This window comes from Capra hircus, chromosome 6 (genome assembly GCF_001704415.2).
Source record: "Capra hircus breed San Clemente chromosome 6, ASM170441v1, whole genome shotgun sequence".
Taxonomy (NCBI): Eukaryota; Metazoa; Chordata; class Mammalia; order Artiodactyla; family Bovidae; genus Capra; species Capra hircus.
In genome coordinates, this window is record NC_030813.1 from 95,758,829 (window position 1) to 95,778,413 (window position 19,585).

General features: G+C 37.0%; 1 protein-coding gene across 3 annotated transcripts in view; it reads left to right on the forward strand.

The window, feature by feature from the left end:
* Positions 1–19,585, forward strand: part of C6H4orf22 (chromosome 6 C4orf22 homolog) — a 710,136-nt gene that overhangs the window by 269,637 nt on the left and 420,914 nt on the right. For 2 of the 3 annotated variants that reach the window (XM_005681816.2, XM_005681815.3), the window contains exon 3: positions 12,798–12,888. In XM_005681816.2, coding sequence (XP_005681873.1) covers positions 12,798–12,888 — 91 coding nt within the window. The remainder of the gene's footprint in view (positions 1–12,797; positions 12,889–19,585) is intronic. The other variant, XM_005681817.2, reaches the window with a different exon arrangement.

The window sequence follows — 19,585 nt, forward strand, 5'->3', positions numbered from 1 at the left end:
AGAAAAGCCACCAAGAATAGATTACAAGAAAATACAGGAGACTCAAAAACCACACATTGGATTTAGCTCCACTGTTTTTTTCCATTTGAATCTTCAGAAAATTATCTCTTGGTATTAAAGGTAGATTCTCCTATTGAATTTATACTCAAAGGAAAGGACTTGAAATTGTTCACTGACTGCTTTTTTTCCCCTTCTATACATTTTCTGGTATTCGTTCTGTTATTCAGAAGACATGTAGATCAGACATAAAAGTATGTACATACAAAGCATAAAAGTAATCAGGGGAAAGCAAATTAAAGGCATGACAAGACAGCACAAACACACCAAATTACTTGATATTAAAAACTCCAGTATAATAACACATATATATGGGATTTAGAAAGATGGTAACAATAACCCTGTATGTGAGACAGCAAAAGAGACACAGATGTATAGAACAGTCTTTTATACTCTGTGGGAGAGGGTGAGGGTGGGACGATTTGGGAGAATGGCATTGAAACATGTATATTATCATATGTGAAATGAATCGCCAGTCCAGGTTCGATGTATGATACAGGATGTTCGGGGCTGGTGCACTGGGATGACCCAGAGGGATGGGATGGGGAGAGAGGTGGGAGGGGGGTTAACACATGTACACCTGTGGCGGATTCATGTCAATGTATGGCAAAACCAATGCCATATTGTAAAGTAATTAGCCTCCAATTAAAATAAAAATTAAAAAAACTCCTAAAATACATTTTGGGAGTGATGTGGATCAAAAGAAACTCTCCTGTTCATGTGGATCAGAAAGAACCCTCCTTTTCTGGTGATAGTAGTGTCAGTTGGTTCAATTGTTTTGGAAAGGAGTTGGCATTGTTTTGTAAAGTTAAAGTTACAAATATCCTACAACACAGGTATTCCACTGCTAGCTACATTTCTTAGAGAAATTTCTGCTCAGGACACATGTACAGAAAATTCTGGTTTATAATAGACCCAAATGAGAAACAACTTTGAGGTCTATGTTAATAAAAATGATAAATAAATAGTTGTACGTTAATATAAAAGAATTCAGTGAAAATGAGAGTCAACCACATGCATCAGTGTGTGTGGAACATACAAACATATTAGTGAAAAGAAACAAAATTTGAAAAACACATAGTTCATGACACCATTTCTAGAAACTTCAAAAACAGGCAAATTAAACTGTATTGTTTAGGGGATACAGTGATACTTATGTGATAAAGGGAAATGGTGATCATGAAAGTTGAAGACATATGAGCCAAAAGCAAGGGAGCGGATTTCATAAGAGTGAGAACGTGGTTACCTTTGGTGATGGTGGTGATGGGAGATGGAGTTGTGAGCAGGAAGGAATAATCAGAGTTCTAGAGTGTTGTCACTGGTCTGTTTCTTGACTCGGTGACAAGTTACAGGTATTGGCTTTGAAATAATTGATTAACTGTATATTTAAGTTTATGCTGTTTTTATGTTCGTTAGTTATATCTCACACGTATCCTATAATGAGTATGCTGCTGCTGCTAAGTCGCTTCAGTCGTGTCCGACTCTGTGCGACCCCATAGATGGCAGCCCATGAGGCTCCCCCGTCCCTGGGATTCTCCAGGCAAGAACACTGGCATGTGTATTATTGCTTAAATTCACATTCAAGACAAGAAACAGAAAGTTTTTCTCTAGGCTATTTGAGGCAAATTCCTATGGTCTGTCATTTGGGCTTTTAAAAAATTTTTTGTGGTTACCTGACTTGAAATTGCTTGCACCTTGCTAAAGATAGCTGGAGAGGAACAAACAACTGTCTGCTCTAACTTAATCTAGCATATCTCAAGAGGTAAAACTTGCTAACATTCTCCATAGGATAAAAGAAAATCTGAAATAGCTCCAAGATGTACCAAAGAAGTGATAAGGCAAGCAAGACAGAATATTGCAAGAAGAAAGGTGGGAAATGAATTCTGAAGAGAGAAAAAACATGCTATAAATAGAATTGTGTACCCCGTCCACCCAACTCTGACCCTACCAATTCATATGTTGAATTGGTTGAACAATTGGTTGAAAGGCATTGACCTTTGAGAGGTAATTAGGTTTAGAGGAGATTCTGATGGGAGAGGATTTGTGATTGGTTTAGTGTTCACATAAGGAGAGACACCAGAGAATTTGCTCTTGTTCTCTCTCTGCTGTGGGGGGACCCAATGAGAAGGCAGCCAGGTGCAGGCTAAAGGAAGCTCTCCCCAGGTACAGAACATGCTAGTACCCCAACTTCAGACTTCTGATGTACAGAACTTGATAAATTTCTATTATTGAAGCCACCCAGTTTATGGTATGGTAGATACCGTAGTATTTTGTTATGGCAGCCTGAGCTGACTATTGGGCTTCCCTGGTGGCTCAGATGGTAAAGAATCTGCCTTTAATGCAAGAGATGTAGGTTCGACCCCTGGGTGGGGAAGATCCCCTGCAAATATACAATGATACATTGAGGAAAGGAAAGTGAGGGTTTATCAATTAAAAGATAGTTATAAAACACTTCATTTGGGGGCAAGTAAGATTTTTCTTCTCCTAATTTATGCAAAGGACTAAAGCAAAATGTATCATGTTGTCCTGGAAAAGTACAGAATCATCTCTCCCTGACAAAGTAAAAGACTATGTTAAAGTACTATAAAAACATTTCATACTGAAACACTCAAATAAATTATCTAAAAATTCACACATTGTTTAAATTGAAATTATATATTTTTATCAAGTTTGCAAACAACTTTTCTTCTATTTTGCCCTTTAAAAAATCAATTGAAGTTATATTATTTGAGACCGTACAAATATATATACTTACAAATCGTTTTCTCAGTAAACTTATCATGGGAAATAAAGCTTCACATGAAAAACTGCTCTTTCATAAATTAGTGTGCTTGTGTCTAATGAAGATAATATTATAGAGTTTTTATAATAAATATTTTACCCATTTACTATTTTTTACTTTACTCTCCACTTAATGTTTCCAAATCGAATATACAAAAACATCCTTTTAAACAAACTGAGGTACAGAGAGGTTAAATTAAAACACATTTTCAAACAAGTACTAATGAGTTGAATATAAATTCTAGAAATATGAAATGTGAATGTGGGTTATTTAAACAACATAATTAAATCATAAAACCAGTAGCTTAATTTTTGAGGATTAAGAATATATTTAGAGTCATTCATGTAGAATTATATAAATACATTTAGCTAATGATTAAATAAAGTTGGTAAAAATTAACTCATACGTATGACTTTTACCGCATTTTGAAAGTGTGGTGGAGTGTAAACAACATAGATGGAGTATTTGCCTTTTTAAAACTTATAACCCTCAGATTTTGTAACAGAAATACTTCACCTCTTAAGGAAGTGACTCCTTTTGTAATATTTATTTAAGCAAGATTTCTCAGGTCACTGACTGTTAAATAAATCTAGTTAAGTAAGAGTAAATCATGTTAAAGATTTAAGAATTCCTTACCACACACTCTGTATTACCTTTCTTTCCCAGTATTTCTTCTTGCTGAGAAGTTTCAGGTTCTCAGATGTAGCATGTTATAATAATTCATTATTTATATAACTTTTTTTTACCCTGTTGCAAATAGCTTAGGGCTTTTAGACTGTATCCTCTCTGCTCCTAGTTTATATAACAAAAATACTATTATCTTCCTCATAGAGGTTATAAGAAATGATGTAAGTCTGTGTATATAAGACTTGAATAATATTAAAAAGGAACAATATTGTCTTAATGTATTGTCAGTGTGGCATCATATTTCTTAAACTGATTATAAATAAATGATGTTTTGTGCTTGATGATGGAGTATGATCATTTTAAATTAAAAGTTTAAGGCTTCCCTGGTGGCTCCGATGGTAAAGAATCTGCCTGCAATGTAGGAGACCAGGGTTTGATCCTTGGGTTGGGAAAATCCCCTGGAGAAGGGAATGGCTACCCACTCTAGTATTCTTGCCTGGAGAATCTCATGGACAGAGGAATCTCATGGGCTACAGTCCATGGGGTTGCAAAGAATTGTACACAACTGAGCAACTAACACACACAGCTGCTAGGCTACTTAGAGATTATTCAACTCATTATGAAACTGAGGTTCAGAAAAACTTGACTTGGACTAATCAGTTGGTAAGTGAATAAGAATTAAAGACTGATGTCCTGTCTTATATTTCAGTTTGATTTCCATTATCTCATGTTTCCATTTTAAATACTTAACATTTTAACTATTTAAAAAGCAATTCATTTTAATTAGATAAATTGTGCAGTCTCCTGGGATATCTTCAGTATATTACAGATTAGGTTAAAGTCTAATTTGATCATCAAGCCAATCCCACAACAATATCTTTGTTGAAAGAGTGAGCGTTTCATATGGTGAAAGTATCAGTTTAAATTTAGAAATAGGGGTTCCCTGGTGGCTCAGATGGTAAAGAATCTACCTGCAATGCAGGAGACTAGTGTCAGGAAGGTCCCCTGGAGAAGGAAACGGGTACCCACCCCAGTATTTTTTTTTTATATAAGCTTATTTATTTTAATTGGAGATTAATTACTTTACAATATTGTATTGGTTTTGCCATACATCAATATGAATCCTCCACAGTTATACACATGTTCCCCATCCTGAACCCCCCTCCCTCCTCCCTCCCTGTACCATCCCTCTGGGTCATCTCAGTGCACCAGCCCCAAGCATCCAGTATCATGCATCGAACCTGGACTGGTGAGTCATTTCATATATGATATTATACATGTTTCAATGCCACTCTCCCAAATCATCCCACCCTCTCCCACATGTCCAAAAGACTGTTCTATACATTTGTGTCTCTTTAGCTGTCTCACATACAAGGTTATCGTTACCATCTTTCTGAATTCCATATATACCCATTAGTATACTGTATTGGTGTTTTTCTTTCTGGCTTACTTCACTCTGTATAATAGGCTCCAGGTTCATCCACCTCATTAAAACTGATTCAAATGTATTCTTTTTAACGGCTGAGTAATACTCCATTGTGTATATGTACCATAGCTTTCTTATCCATTCATCTGCTGATGGACATCTAGGTTGTTTCCATGTCCTGGCTATTATAAACAGTGCTGCATGAACATTGGGGTACATGTGTCTCTTTCGATTCTGGTTTCCTCAGTGGTATGCCCAGCAGTGGGATTGCTGGGTCATAAGGCAGTTCTTTTTCCAGTTTTTTAAGGAATCTCCACTCTATTCTCCATAGTGGCTGTACTAGTTTGCATTCCCACCAACAGTGTAAGAGGGTTCCCTTTTCTCCACACCCTCTCCGGCATTTATTGCTTATAGACTTTTGGATAGCAGCCATTCTGACTGGTGTGAAATGGTACCTCATTGTGGTTTTGATTTGCATTTCTCTGATAATGAGTGATGTTGAGCATCTTTTCATGTGTCTGTTAGCCATCTGTATGTCTTCTTTGGAGAAATGTCTGTTTAGTTCTTTGGCCCATTTTTTGATTGGGTCATTTGTTTTTCTGGAATTGAACTGCAGGAGTTGCTTGTATATTTTTGAGATTAGTTGTTTGTCAGTTGTTTCATTTGGTATTATTTTCTCCCATTCTGAAGGCTGTCTTTTCACCTTGCTTATAGTTTCCTTTGTTGTGCAGAAGCGTTTAATTTTAATTAGGTCCCATTTGTTTATTTTTGCTTTTATTTCCAATATTCTGGGAGGTGGGTCATAGAGGATCCTGCTGTGATTTATGTCTGAGAGTGTTTTGCCTATGTTCTCCTCTAGGAGTTTTATAGTTTCTGGTCTTATGTTTAGATCTTTAATCCATTTTGAGTTTATTTTTGTGTATGGTGTTAGAAAGTGTTCTAGTTTCATGCTTTTACAAGTGGTTGACCAGTTTTCCCAGCACCACTTGTTAAAGAGATTGTCTTTACTCCATTGTATATTCTTGCCTCCTTTGTCAAAGATAAGGTGTCCATATGTGTGTGGATTTATCTCTGGGCTTTCTATTTTGTTCCATTGATCTGTATTTCTGTCTTTGTGCCAGTACCATACTGTCTTGATGACTGTGGCTTTGTAGTAGAGCCTGAAGTCAGGCAGGTTGATTCCTCCAGTTCCATTCTTCTTTCTCAAGATTGCTTTGGCTATTCGAGGTTTTTTGTATTTCCATACAAATTGTGAAATTATTTTTTCTAGCTCTGTGAAAAATACCATTGGTAGCTTTATAGGGATTGCATTGAATCTATAAATTGATTTGGGTAGTATACTTATTTTCACTATATTGATTCTTCTGATCCATGAACGCAGTATATTTCTCCATCTGTTAGTGTCCTCTTTGACTTCTTTCACAAGTGTTTATAGTTTTCTATATATAGGTCTTTAGTTTCTTTAGGTAGATATATTCCTAAGTATTTTATTCTTTTCGTTGCAATGGTGAATGGAATTGTTTTCTTAATTTCTCTTTCTATCTTCTCATTTTTAGTGTATAGGGATGCAAGGGATTTCTATGTGTTGATTTTATATCCTGCAACTTTACTATATTCATTGATTAGCTCTAGTAATTTCCTGGTGGAGTCATTAGGGTTTTCTATGTAGAGGATCATGTCATCTGCAAACAGTGAGAGTTTTACTTCTTCTTTTCCAATTTGGATTCCTTTTATTTCTTAGAAAAGTACAACTTTCCAAAACGGAACCAGGAAGAAATAGAAAATCTTAAGAGACCCATCACAAGCACGGAAATTGAAACTGTAATCATAAATCTTTCAGCAAACAAAAGCCCAGGTCCAGACGGCTTCACAGCTGAATTCTACCAAGAATTTAGAGAAGAGCTAACATCTATCCTACTCAAACTCTTCCAGAAAATTGCAGAGGAAGGTAAACCTCCAAACTCATTCTATGAGGCCACCATCACCCTAATACCAAAACCTGACAAAGATGCCATCAAAAAAGAAAACTTCAGGCCAATATCACTGATGAACATAGATGCAGAAATCCTTAACAAAATTCCAGCAACCAGAATCCAACAACACATTAAAAAGATCATACACCATGACCAAGTGGGCTTTATCCCAGGGATGCAAGGATTCTTCAATATCCACAAATCAATAAATGTAATACACCACATTAACAAATTGAAAAATAAAAGCCATATGATTGGAGGAGAAGGGTATGACAAAGGGTGAGATGGTTGGATGGCATAAAAAAAAAAAAGCCATATGATTACCTCAATAGATGCAGAGAAAGTCTTTGACAAAATTCAATATCCATTTATGATAAAAACTCTCCAGAAAGCAAGAATAGAAGGAATATACCTCAACATAATAAAAGCTATATATGACAAACCCACAGCAAACATTATCCTCAATGGTGAGAAATTGAAAGCATTTCCTCTAAAGTCAGGAAGAAGACAAGGGTGCCCACTTTCACCATTAATATTCAACATAGTTTTGGAAGTTTTGGTCACAGCAATCAGACCACCCCAGTATTCTTGCCTGGAGAACTCCATGAACAAAAGAGCCTGGAGGGCTATAGTCCATGGGGTCACAAAGAGTTGGACATGACTGATACGCTAACACTTTAGAACCAATACAGTACTGTGAAGTAATTAATCTCTAATTAAAATAAATAAATTTATATTAAAAAAGATGATAAGAAAAAAAATAATTGAAAACCCCAAAGTGACAGTGACTGAAACCAATTATAGACTCTTTTTATTTAGTCTTATATTCCAGAGGTTTTTCATGTCTGATAAACCTGGGAATAAATTTGATCTTCCTTGACACTTGCATAAACATCTATTCCTAGGAACAATAAAAATTCAGTAAAACAGTAAGTTTCAAAATATGTAATAAAATCAACAAGTCACAAAATGATATTGATACAATATATACTTTTATGGGTACATAAGTATATGCATAAGCAACTGAAAATAACTGAAGGCTGTGTGCAAACGATAATGATGGTTACTTTGGATGTTTAGAGTCGAGATTGGTAATCTGATTGGACTTTATCTGTAATGTTCTAAGGATTTACAACAAAATAAGGTGTTTTGGGGGATAGGGAAAGTGGGGAGTAGACTTACTATGCTGAAATCTTTAGGACTGCTGCGGTATTTTTTTTTTCCTCCCGGTTATGTTGCCCTCTGAGATTCCAAAATTCCCCACAGACCTGCCAGTGAGAGGGTTTGGAAACTTCTCCTCCTTCATGACTCCCTCCCCAGCATGGATCTCTGTCCCTAACTCTCCTGTCTCTCTTTGTGTCTTTTACATTTTGTCCTACCTCCTTTTGAAGAGGATGGGCTGCCTTTCTGGGTGCCTGGTGTCCTCCGCCAGTGTTCAGAAGTTGTTTTGTGGAAGTTTCTCAGCATTCAAATGATCTCTTGATGAATTTGTTGGGGAGAAAGTGGTCTCCCCGTCCTATTCCTCTACCATCTTTGGACTGCCCCCTAAAGTAATTTAAAAATTTTTATTTTATTGTGGTAAAATTCACATGATATGAAATATACTATTTTGACTCTATTTAACTGTGTGGTTCAGTGTCACTATGTACATTCCTGTTGCTCACCACTCATCATTTCCCAAATTTTTCACCTTGCTAAACTGAAACTCTGTCCCCATTAAACACTAACTCCCCATTCCCCCTCCCTCCCCTCTGACCCCTTGACCCCTGTCATCTACTATTGCACTTTCTGATTCTATTAACTTGACTATTCTAGGTATCTTGTACAAGTGGGATCAAACAATATTTGTTGCTCTGCAGTATCTTAACTGTATAACCATCATATCAATTATAGATTTTGTTTGTGAACAATAGAAACCAATTCCAATGAACTAAATCAAAAAGGGGGTTTACTGGAGGGACACCGATTATTGTAGATTTGAGGAAAAAGTTGAATGATGAGGCTATCTAGTAGGAATTAAGGACAGCTTAATTCAGCTTAATACAACTCCAGTTTCTTCACAACCTTGGATCTCTCTCTTTATGATATGCATTCCCATGAGGTGACTGACATTGGGTAAGTCTGAGGCGTATTTATCAGCTGAGGTAAGAGTTGTGAGTGAGTGGGTACCATTGACTGTGTCACCAGAGCAAAGAATGTGAGCAGGACCATTTTCCAAATAAAAAATGTATGTGTGCTCAGTTGCTCAGTCGTGTCTTGACTCTTTGTGACCCATGGACAGTAGCCCTCCAGGCTCCTCTGCTCATGGAATTTTCCAGGCAAGAATACTCAGTAGAGTGCCACTCCCTTCTCCAGGGGATCTTCTCAATCCAGGGATCAAACCCACGTCTCTTAACATCTCCAACATTGCCAGGCAGATTTTTTTTTTTACCACTACTGACACCTGGGAAGCCCTCCAAATAAAAATTAGGGTTCTGTTTTCAAAAAAATGCAAAGTGTTGTCAGGAAGGGAAAACCAACAAGTGTCTATAGCTATCACAGAAGAACACACACCAAAGTCTATCTCATTTCTTCAACCATAGTTTTTAGATGTTCTGTGGGTCTGCGGAAAGATATTCTACTGTGGAGCTAAGTTTAGTGATCACACTGTCCAAAAGTGTCTTTATTTGCTTAAAATGCAATCAACTGCATGAACACATTTTCTGTACCTTTAAATTTTGCTCAGAAATTGTTTTCTTTATTGCTCTTGTTTACTGAGCTATGTACTCATCTTTGGTTATGCTGTTGAAGGCAATGGGTACATGGGATACTGTTTACAAATTTACTACTTTTCCTTAGGCAGGATTATCCTTTTCTATTCTGTTGATTTCAGGCATGGCACTTGCTTTCTCCAATAAAATGGAGTGGAAGTGACACGATCTCTTATAAGCAGATCTTCTAAGAGCCAGCAAGTGACGGTGTTTCTTCTGCACAGTAACAAATATGTTTCAAATAGAGGTTATTTTCAGGAGCCTCCCAGTACATCACTCCAAGGTGAAGAGCCACAATCAACCTGCTGTGGATGCACAGCTTTTTGAGAAATAATCATTTGTAATTTTAAACCACAGAGATTTGGGGTATTTGTTACCATAGTATAAGCTAACCAGTCCTGACTGAAGCACTTGTAAAACTAATTCTCTGTTGAGACTTCACAGATAATTTCTAACTCATTGTGGTTTTAAATATTTCCTATCATTAGTAGGAAATTAGGTAGAAAGTGATGAAGTGAAGAGAAGATTATTTTGTGAGCATTGGAGAAGCAATATTTCTCTCTGGACAAGCTTCTGACAAAATAAATTGAATATTTTGGAGATTTAATGTCAGAAATACATAGGTGTATTATAATATGGAAGACTTACTTTTAAACAGAGCAACAGATTGAGAAATTTCTCAAACACATGATTCTTTCCATTAGTACCAACTAGTAGTTATTTTTATGTATAGTTAGATGTCTGGTGGCCCAGGGGTAAAGAATTTACCTGCTAATGCAGGAGATTTAGGAGACATGGATTTGATCACTGGGTTGGGATGATCCTCTGGAATAGAAAACGGCAACCCACTGCAGTATTCTTGCCTGGAAAATTCCATGGACAGAGAAGCCTGGTGGGGTACAGTGCATTGGTACAGTGGCAAAGTATTAGACATGACTGAGCGACTGAGCATGCACACACACAGGTGTTTTAATTATTAGTTGATATTGATAGTATGCGTGTGTGCATCCTAAGTCACTTCAGTCATGTCTGACTGTGACCCCATGCACTATAGCCCACCAGGCTCCTTTATTCATGAGATTCTCCAGGCAAGAATATTGGAGTGGATTGCCAGGCTCTCCTCCACGGGATTTTCCCAACCCAGGGATCGAACCTCCCTCTCTTACATATCCTACATTTGTGAGTTCTTTACCACTAGCATCACCTGGGAAGTCCATTGATACTATAAGCCAAGGCATATAAAACTAGTAAAGAAGAAGCTGACAAGTTATGATTAGTTTAATAAGTTGCATGTATTGTTCAACAGAATAATCATTAGGTTGCATGCTGTATAAACCCATATTGATTTAAAGAAACCTGGTAATAATCTCTCTTTAACTTTTTAGAAAAAGAAATCCCAGGTCTATTTCCCTATTAATATTCCCCAAATCTACCTCTTCTTATTCTTGCCACCGCTGCTTTAAGTCACGTCTTCATTATCGCTTACCAAAGTTCTCTAATTAATATTTCCAGTGTGCTTCTCCTCCAGGTTATGTTTATAGCAACCACTGGATGCTATAACTAAAATACAACATTGACCATCTTATTCCCTGCATATGACCCTTGTGGTTCAACATCTAGAAGACAGGGTTCAGGTTTCTTAATGTAGCATATAAGGGCTTCCTGGAAAGGCAGCACGGCCTGTTGGTTATGAGAATGAGTTTTAGAACCACATATCCTGGGTTTGAAAATAGATCTGCTCTAAGTAGCTGAGTGACTTTTACTAAATATTTACAATAAGTATGTCTATAAAAATGTTAGCTTTTGTTAATTTTATATGGTTTCTCCCTCACTTCCTGTACTTACTCTCTGATCTTTTGTGTATAATTACCCAAGGGTAATGATTACCCAATTAATTTTAAAATAATTACTCAATGCTTTCCTGGTGGCTCAGACAGTAAAGAGTCTACCTGCAATGTGGGAGATCCGGGTTTGATCCCTGGGTTGGGAAGATCCCCTGGAGAAGGAAATGGTAACCCACTCCAGTATTCTTGCCTGGAGAATTCTGTGGACAGAGGAGCCTGGGAGGCTGCAGTTCATAGGGTCACAAAGAGTCAGACATGACTGAGCGACTAACTTCCATTTTCAAGGGTACTTGGCAGATTTTCATCTCTATTCTTGTTTCCTTTGTTATTACTCATAACTCTTTCCCTCTTCCAATACCCCTACGCTCAAACTGGCTAATGCTGTCTCATCTTTTAATGTTTAGTTCAATGATAGCTTTAAAGCTTAAGTTGACTTTTCTTCAAATACCTAGGATATTTCTCTTGTGAACTCAAAATCCATCCATATCTCTATTATTATACTTATCATACAGTATGATATTATAATGTTTCTGTATCTACTGACTTCTGTGAGACCACAGGCAACTTGAGAGCAGGAATCATACCTCATTAACTTGTCCTTAGTATAGTTCCTGGTTCATAGTAGACACATAGTAGAAATGTTTGTTGAATATATAGAATATTGCCAAATAAAGAAAGGATTATTATTTTGTAATCACTTTTGAACTCACTCTTGATTTTGTGGTTCGGTGTTGCTTGATCAAGATCATTGTGATAAATTTCCTTTAAAATTTATTTCCAGAGAAAGTCATTTCTCTCTTGAATTCTTAATACTTTCTTTTATCTGACAAGGATAACCTAGTTTCCTGTCTTGCCTTGAGTATCTCTACTCATAGAGCTAAAATAGTGTCCTATTCCAGCAACTGAATTGGGCTAAGTGGCTGATATTTTATGTTTATTATATTAAATAAATTGTGCTTAAATTACAGTCCATTTTAAATTATTGTGGGTAGTGAGGAGAATACATAGTTTGAAATTCCATGACATGATAAAAAGAATAAAATGGACATGTAAGTGCAATTAACTGCATCTGGCATGAGTATTGATATTATTTATAATCTTGATTCCAATTATTTTAAAATAAAGACTCTATAACTGTATGAAATTAAATTTAAGAATCTGATAGTTTATTATAATTATGTATGATTTATAATGATTGTGAATTGTGTATACTGTTTATATGTAGTTTTCGTGTTGAAGGAATTATCACTTGAATTAAAGAAGGTTGCTTTTTTGTACCCAGAATATTTTCAATATATTTGTTTAGCTAATATAACTGGAGATGGGCTTTTTTTCTAGGACACTAACAAGTGCTGGTAAAGACCTACATGATAATTTTCTGAAGGCTCTGGCAGCGAGAGAAGAAGACAATCGCAGTGGAAAAGTGAGCGTGAGTGCATTTCATTCAGAGATTAAAAATGTATACCTTAAAGGCACATTAGTATATAATATCTAGTTAGTTGATAATATAATTTTAAATACTGCCTCTGAAAGGTAATTCATGAGGGATATAACAGAGCTCTTTATTATTGGAATATATTATAGGAATATATGTGGGGAAATTATGTCAGTTTATATCTGTAAAAGTAGCTACATGGTAAAAAATATTAGTATCATTCTGTATATTTTTTATAGAGAAAATGCCTATCTGTGGCAGAAAATGCCTATATATGGTTGTCATCTCCAACTTTGTGCTACTGCTATGTTGAAACTTCTTGCTTCTTTTCAGCCCCATCTCTTAGTACACTTCTCCAAGACATTTTATACACTCACCTTGAAGATTTTCCCACTGTGTACCTGATTTCATTCTGTCTCTAGAAGATAGAGTCTTCCGTATAGTCCTACGCTGGGAGGTATGCTAGAAACCACATAATGGAGAGAGATGATTTTGAGTTATCCAAGGAGGATATGCTCTTGCTTTATTAAAACTTGTGCTAAATTAGATATTTAAAATTGCTAATATTATTTGGAATATTTACTTTCATGCTTTGCTAATATAATACTGGTAATAACAGTCTTCTGTATGTAAAAATAGACAAATATTTATGCTGAAACTGTAATGAGTGACTTACAGGAAAGGAATCAGAAGTAGCAGGATGCAAATTTTAGAGCAACAGAAAAATATAAGAGTGTCTATTTTTACCAAAGTTTTCTCAACTAAAAAAAATGTATTTTTCTATCGTGTCGCTTGAAGATGTCACATGCAGATAAAATCCTCAATGTACCTCAGAAAGAAAAAATATCATCTTTGGTTAGGTAATTGTATAGAATGATCCTGGACTTGAAATCAGGGAAAGTTTCTTGGTGGAAGTGGGCTGAGTGAAATTCAAAAGAGGTGAGGTTGGAAATATGGGTGGACACTAGACTTGGAGGACTTTATAAATCACAACAGAAAAGTTGGAATTTATCTGACCCTTTTTGGAAAGAGCAGCTAGAAAGGAGGAAGACAGGTAGAAAAATGTGGTGTCATAGTAATCCATGGTAAGAACCTTAAAGAAAAAGCAAATCATCATCAGTAATCAAGCAGGATAAGGTCTGGAAAAGGATCTGTTGTGTTTGGGAACATTCACTTTATTTTTATTCACTTCATTTTTTGAATTTTTATTTTTACTTTATTTTGCTTTACAATACTGTATTGGTTTTGCCATCCACTGACATGAATCAGCCACAGATGTACATGAGTTCCCCATCCTGAACCCCCCTCCCAAAAAAATACTTGACAAGAACAAATTCTATCCATAGTAAGGATAGAAGTCAGGTTTCTCAGGTTAGAAAAATGGCCCATGGTTAGGCAGTGGCACCAAAAAACACAAACAGCTTTAGAGACCCGAGGCTCATGTTTTGTTCTGAAATGGTCTAATGCCTCTCAAAAATGCCTTTTTAACCTTTCTATTCCACTGGTATTTCCTTTAACAATGAATAACAGCACCATTCACTCATTTACTCAATCAGAAGTATGTCAGTTATAATAAACTCTTAATTCTCTCTCACCCATGTTGAATGAGCTAGTGCTGCTGCTGCTGCTAAGTCACTTCAGTCGTGTCCAACTCTGTGTGACCCCGTAGATGGCAGCCTTGCAGGCTCCCCCGTCCTTGGGATTCTCCAGGCAAGAATGCTGGAGTGGATTGCCATTCCCTTCTCCAATGCATGAAAGTGAAAAGTGAAAGTGAATTCGCTCAGTCGTGTCTGACTCTTCGCGACCCCATGGACTGCAGCCTACCAGGCTCCTCCATCCATGGGAGTTTTCAGCCAAGAGTACTGAGTGGGGTGCCGTTGCCTTCTCCTGAATGAACTACTAAGTTCTTTTAGATATGTTAAATTACATCATTTTTTACCATCTCAAATAGCGTTTATCTAGATTCAAACCCCCATCACATCTTAAATATATTACTATAACAGCCTCTTAAATGATAACACCTGTTATCATTTTCTTGCCCAACTCTGATCTATTTTCCAATCTCAAGCTTCTTATACACCTGCTCAAGCCTGGAACTGTTTTAGTCTCTGGGACACTGGGACACTGAAGAATCTGTGACCTTAAAGCATTTGTATTCTCATGATAGAGAATAAGTGAGCAAAACAAAAACGGAACAGTGAATTTCAACTTTGGATGGGTGCTATGAAGAGCACAGAATTAGAATATCAGATATAGAGATTGAATAGACAGTGGTTGGATGCTTTAGCTACTTGTGTACAGGAAAATCACTTTAAGGAGGTTACATCTGTTGAGACTGGAATGAAATGAGTAAGATAGTCCTGGAGTGTGAATAGTGAGACATCCCAAAGAGATAAATACTTGAGAGGGTGCAATATATCCCATTAAGAAGGAACATGCATTAAAATCTCCCGAGATAACAGCAATCATGGCATAATCAAGAGATGATAAGAAAACTGAAATGACTGGAAGGCAGTTATTGAAGGAAATTATAAAGACAGATGAGGTCAGAGAGAAGGTCAGAAACTGGACCATACAGGTTATAAGGAATTGTTATTTTATTCTTTTTTAATGTTTATATTTATTTTTTTATTACTGTGATAAGAAGTCGATGGATGGATGATCTTAAGTAGAGAAGTGACATGATCTGGCTTCCACTTTAGACTGACTTTACCACCGCTGTGTACAGTAGGATAATATGGGGAAGTCAAGCAGAAGCAAGCAGAAAAGTTAGGGAGCTCTTATAGTCAATCAGCAAAAGAAGAAACTCTTAAAACGGCATGGTTGTAGTTGAGATGGAGGGAAGTTCATCTCAACTGAATCGTGTCTATGTTTTAGAGGCAAAGCAGACAGGACTCAGTGATGGTTTGGATGTGAAATCTTAAAGAAAGAGGAAATCAGGATGCCTTCTAGGTTTATCATTTGAACAGGTGGGGATGATGGTGGCATTTTCTGTGACTGGAGAACTTATTTCAGAAATCAATAATGAAATAGTTCTATTTTGTCTACATTAATTTTGTGATGCCTATTAGATGCCCAAGTGGAGAAGTGGATTGGTCATTTACATATATTGGTTTGGAAATTGAGAGAAGTCTTGGCTAGCATATAAACCTGAAAGTTATCAACATCTAGTATTAGTCATTCAGTCGTGTCTGACTCTTTGAGACCCCATGGACTGTGACCTGCCAGCCTCCTCTGTTCATGAGATTTCCCAGGCTAAAATACTGGAGTAGGTTGCCATTTCCTTCTCCAGGGGATCTTCCCAATGCAGGGATCCAACCCAGGTCTCCTGCATTGCTGGCAGATTCTTTACAACATCTAAATGGTATGTAAAATCATGAACTTGCAAAAGTTAACCCGGAAGAGAGTATGGGTAAAAAGAGTGAGGTCCTATGACAGATTTTTAAGACACTCCAAAGTATAGAGATCTGAAATGTGTCAAAGAAGTAGCTAAGGAAACAGAAATAGCACATAGGAGAAAAATCAGGTGAGAGCCATGCTGTGAAAAGAAAAATTAAAAAAAAAAAAAAACAAACTCCAAGGAAAGAATGCTCACCAAGGCAATTGCTGCTGAGAGGCTATATAAGAGGATGTATCAATTTCCCAGTGCTGCCGTAGGAAATTACCATAACCCAAGCGGCTTCAAACAACAGAAATTTGTTCTCTCACAGTTCTGAAGGCCAGAAGTCTGAAATCACAGTGTCAGCAGAAACATTCTGAAGGGTCTAGGGGAGAATCTGCTCCATTCCTTTCTCAGCTTCTGGTGTTGCTGGCAATCATTGGTATACTTTGGTTTGTAGAGAATCACTTTGATCTCTGCTACTGTCATCACATGACATTTCTCCTTGTGTACCTGTGTTTGGGTCTTCTGTTCTCATAGAAGCACCAGTCATATGGGATTAGCACCCCCCTACCCTGAATAGGACTTAATATTAATTTCATTATGTCTACAAAAAACCTATTTCCAAATAAGCTTGTCCTCATAGGTACTAGAGGTTAAGATCTCAACATATCTTTTGAGGGGGACAGAATTCAATCCATGAAAAATCCAATCAATTCAACGGATAAAGTTTGCTGTTGTTTTTGGGTAGGTAAATATCATGGATTGTGCTGGCAAGGGCAGTTTCAGTGGAAGACTGTGGTTAAGTGTCTCCTTGGAGTAGGTAAAGAAAAAGGTGTATGGGTGAAGATAAGGAAGATCAACTGTTTTTGAGGATTTCTGTAGTGAAGTATCAGTTAGATATTGATTGATAACTGGTACAGGATCAAGAGTCCAGGAAATTTGTTTTATTATGCTTTAAAAGCAGAGACATTACTTTGCCAACAAAGGTGCATCTAGTCAAGGCTATGGTTTTTCCAGTAGTCATGTATGGATGTGAGAGTTGGACTATGAAGAAAGCTGAGCTCCGAAGAATTGATGCTTTTGAACTGTGATGTTGGAGAAGACTCTTTGAGAGTCCCTTGGACTGCAAGGAGATCCAACCAGTCCATTTTAAAGGAGATCAGTCCCGGGTGTTCTTTGGAAGGAATGATGCTGAAGCTGAAACTCCAGTACTTTGGCCACCTCATGCAGAGTTGACTCATTGGAAAAGACTCTGATGCTGGGAGGGATTGGGGGCAGGAGGAGAAAGGGACGACAGAGGATGAGATGGCTGGATGGCATCACCGACTTGATGGACGTGAGTCTGCGTGAACTCTGGGAGTTGGTGATGGACAGGGAGGCCTGGCGTGCTGCGATTCATGGGGTCGCAAAGGATCGGACACGACTGAGTGACTGAATTGAACTGAGCTGAACTGAAGATGGGTCATTGTTGTTGTTGTTCAGTTACTAAGTTGTACCCGACTCTTTCGGCCCCATGGATTGCAGCACGCCAGGCTTCTCCGTCCTTCACCATCTGCCAGAGATTGCTCAAACTCATGTCCATTGAGTCAGTGATGCCATCCAACCATCTCATCCTCTGTTGTCTCCTTGTCCTTTTGCCGTCAATAGTTCCCAGCATCAGGGTCTTTTCCAACAAGACGGCTCTTCCCATCAGGTGGCCAAAGTGTTTATTAACCAAGTTTTCGTCAACAGGAATGACCCATAGAGAGAATGTTGATGCTGTAAAGGACGGAGGGGAACTTTGCTGGAGGAATGGGATTCAGAACGCAAGGAAAGGGCTTGCCTTTGAGAGGGGAAGAGGCCACTCATGGGAGGGATAAAGGAATCTATAGGTCTATCTACTAGGTAGACTGGTGAATTTGGATTTGGGAAAATGAGATAACTCTTCTGGGAGTTTATCTATTTTTTCGACATTGCTGCTAAATGACCTTTAATTACATCAGTATAGGGTGTTTTTTTTTTTTTTTTTTCTCCCCCTTAGAAAAACATCCTAAATTTAACTTTTTTGAGTCATTTAATGTTTGGTAGGCTGTCATTGATTTGGAAACTAGCATCTTTTTTAGACTCGCTGCTGACTCTGAAAATAACATGTGGTCATTTATTTGGACCTTTGACTTTGTGATACTATTATAATCAGCAGAATGCATGTCATTGTATCAAGGGCAGCATTTAAGGCTTAACTTTGTATCTAGTCTTGTCTTAATGAAGACTCCAAATTGTTTTAGAGCAAACTATTTACAACAGAATACAGTATGTTTTAGAAAGATCTAATTATCAATATTAGGATCATAAGCTTACTTAAAAGCCATTTACTAAATGGATATGCTTTAAAAAGGTAATCCTATAAAATATACAATATTCATGAGATTTGAATCTATATTAATTTGCTGTCAGCAGAAATTATATGTGAATTTTATGAGGTCTGAACTCTCCAAGGGAAATGACTATTTCCTGAGCATTGAGATTTCTCTGCATAATGCATAGATACAAAATATATGGAGAACTTCATCTCAGGGGCACATTTGCTACTCTTTTTGTTCCATCTTATTGAAAGTAAATAGTAAAAAAATTGTGATATAGTTTTAGAACTGGCGTAGTTGACCTGCATGGCCTAATAAGGTTTGAAGCTCTAATTTTGTAGCAATTTACCCAGGTAATTTTCTTTAAATGTAGCTGGGAAATTAGAAGAAGATGGGATTTACTTTCCCACACTCATAACTTCTGAGTATGTTTTTAAGTTTGGTGATCCCAAGTTTCAAATGCTATTTAGTGTAATTGGATCTTTTTCTGAGTGTCCTCTTTCTCCCTCTGGTCAACTAATTGCAAATGTGATTTATTAGTTTTTTTTTAAATTTTTATGCTTTGAGTTGACACTGCTATAGAGCCTGGAATTTAGAAAAGCAGGCCTCCTCTCAGTCCCCCATCCCCAGGAGCCCCCACCTAATATTTTCAATGTGTAAGTTATAGGGTTATTTGCTTATTATATACATTTATACAATCCCCACAAAGCTGCTGCCTGGGGATGTAGTCTTGGGCTATGCCCTGGAAGAGAATAGGGTTTTACGAAAATTAAAAGTACATAGAGCTGCTATTTAAAGACTTTCTTGAAAATGTACTTCCTTTAAAGCTTTCAGTAGTTCAGATGTTTTAGATATTGATATTATTTCTATAAGTCCCTTTTAAAAGAAATGTGATAAGCCAGAGGTAACTCAGTTGAATTCAAGACTTAGTATTATTTCATAGTTACCTCTGAATGTTGTATATAATGCT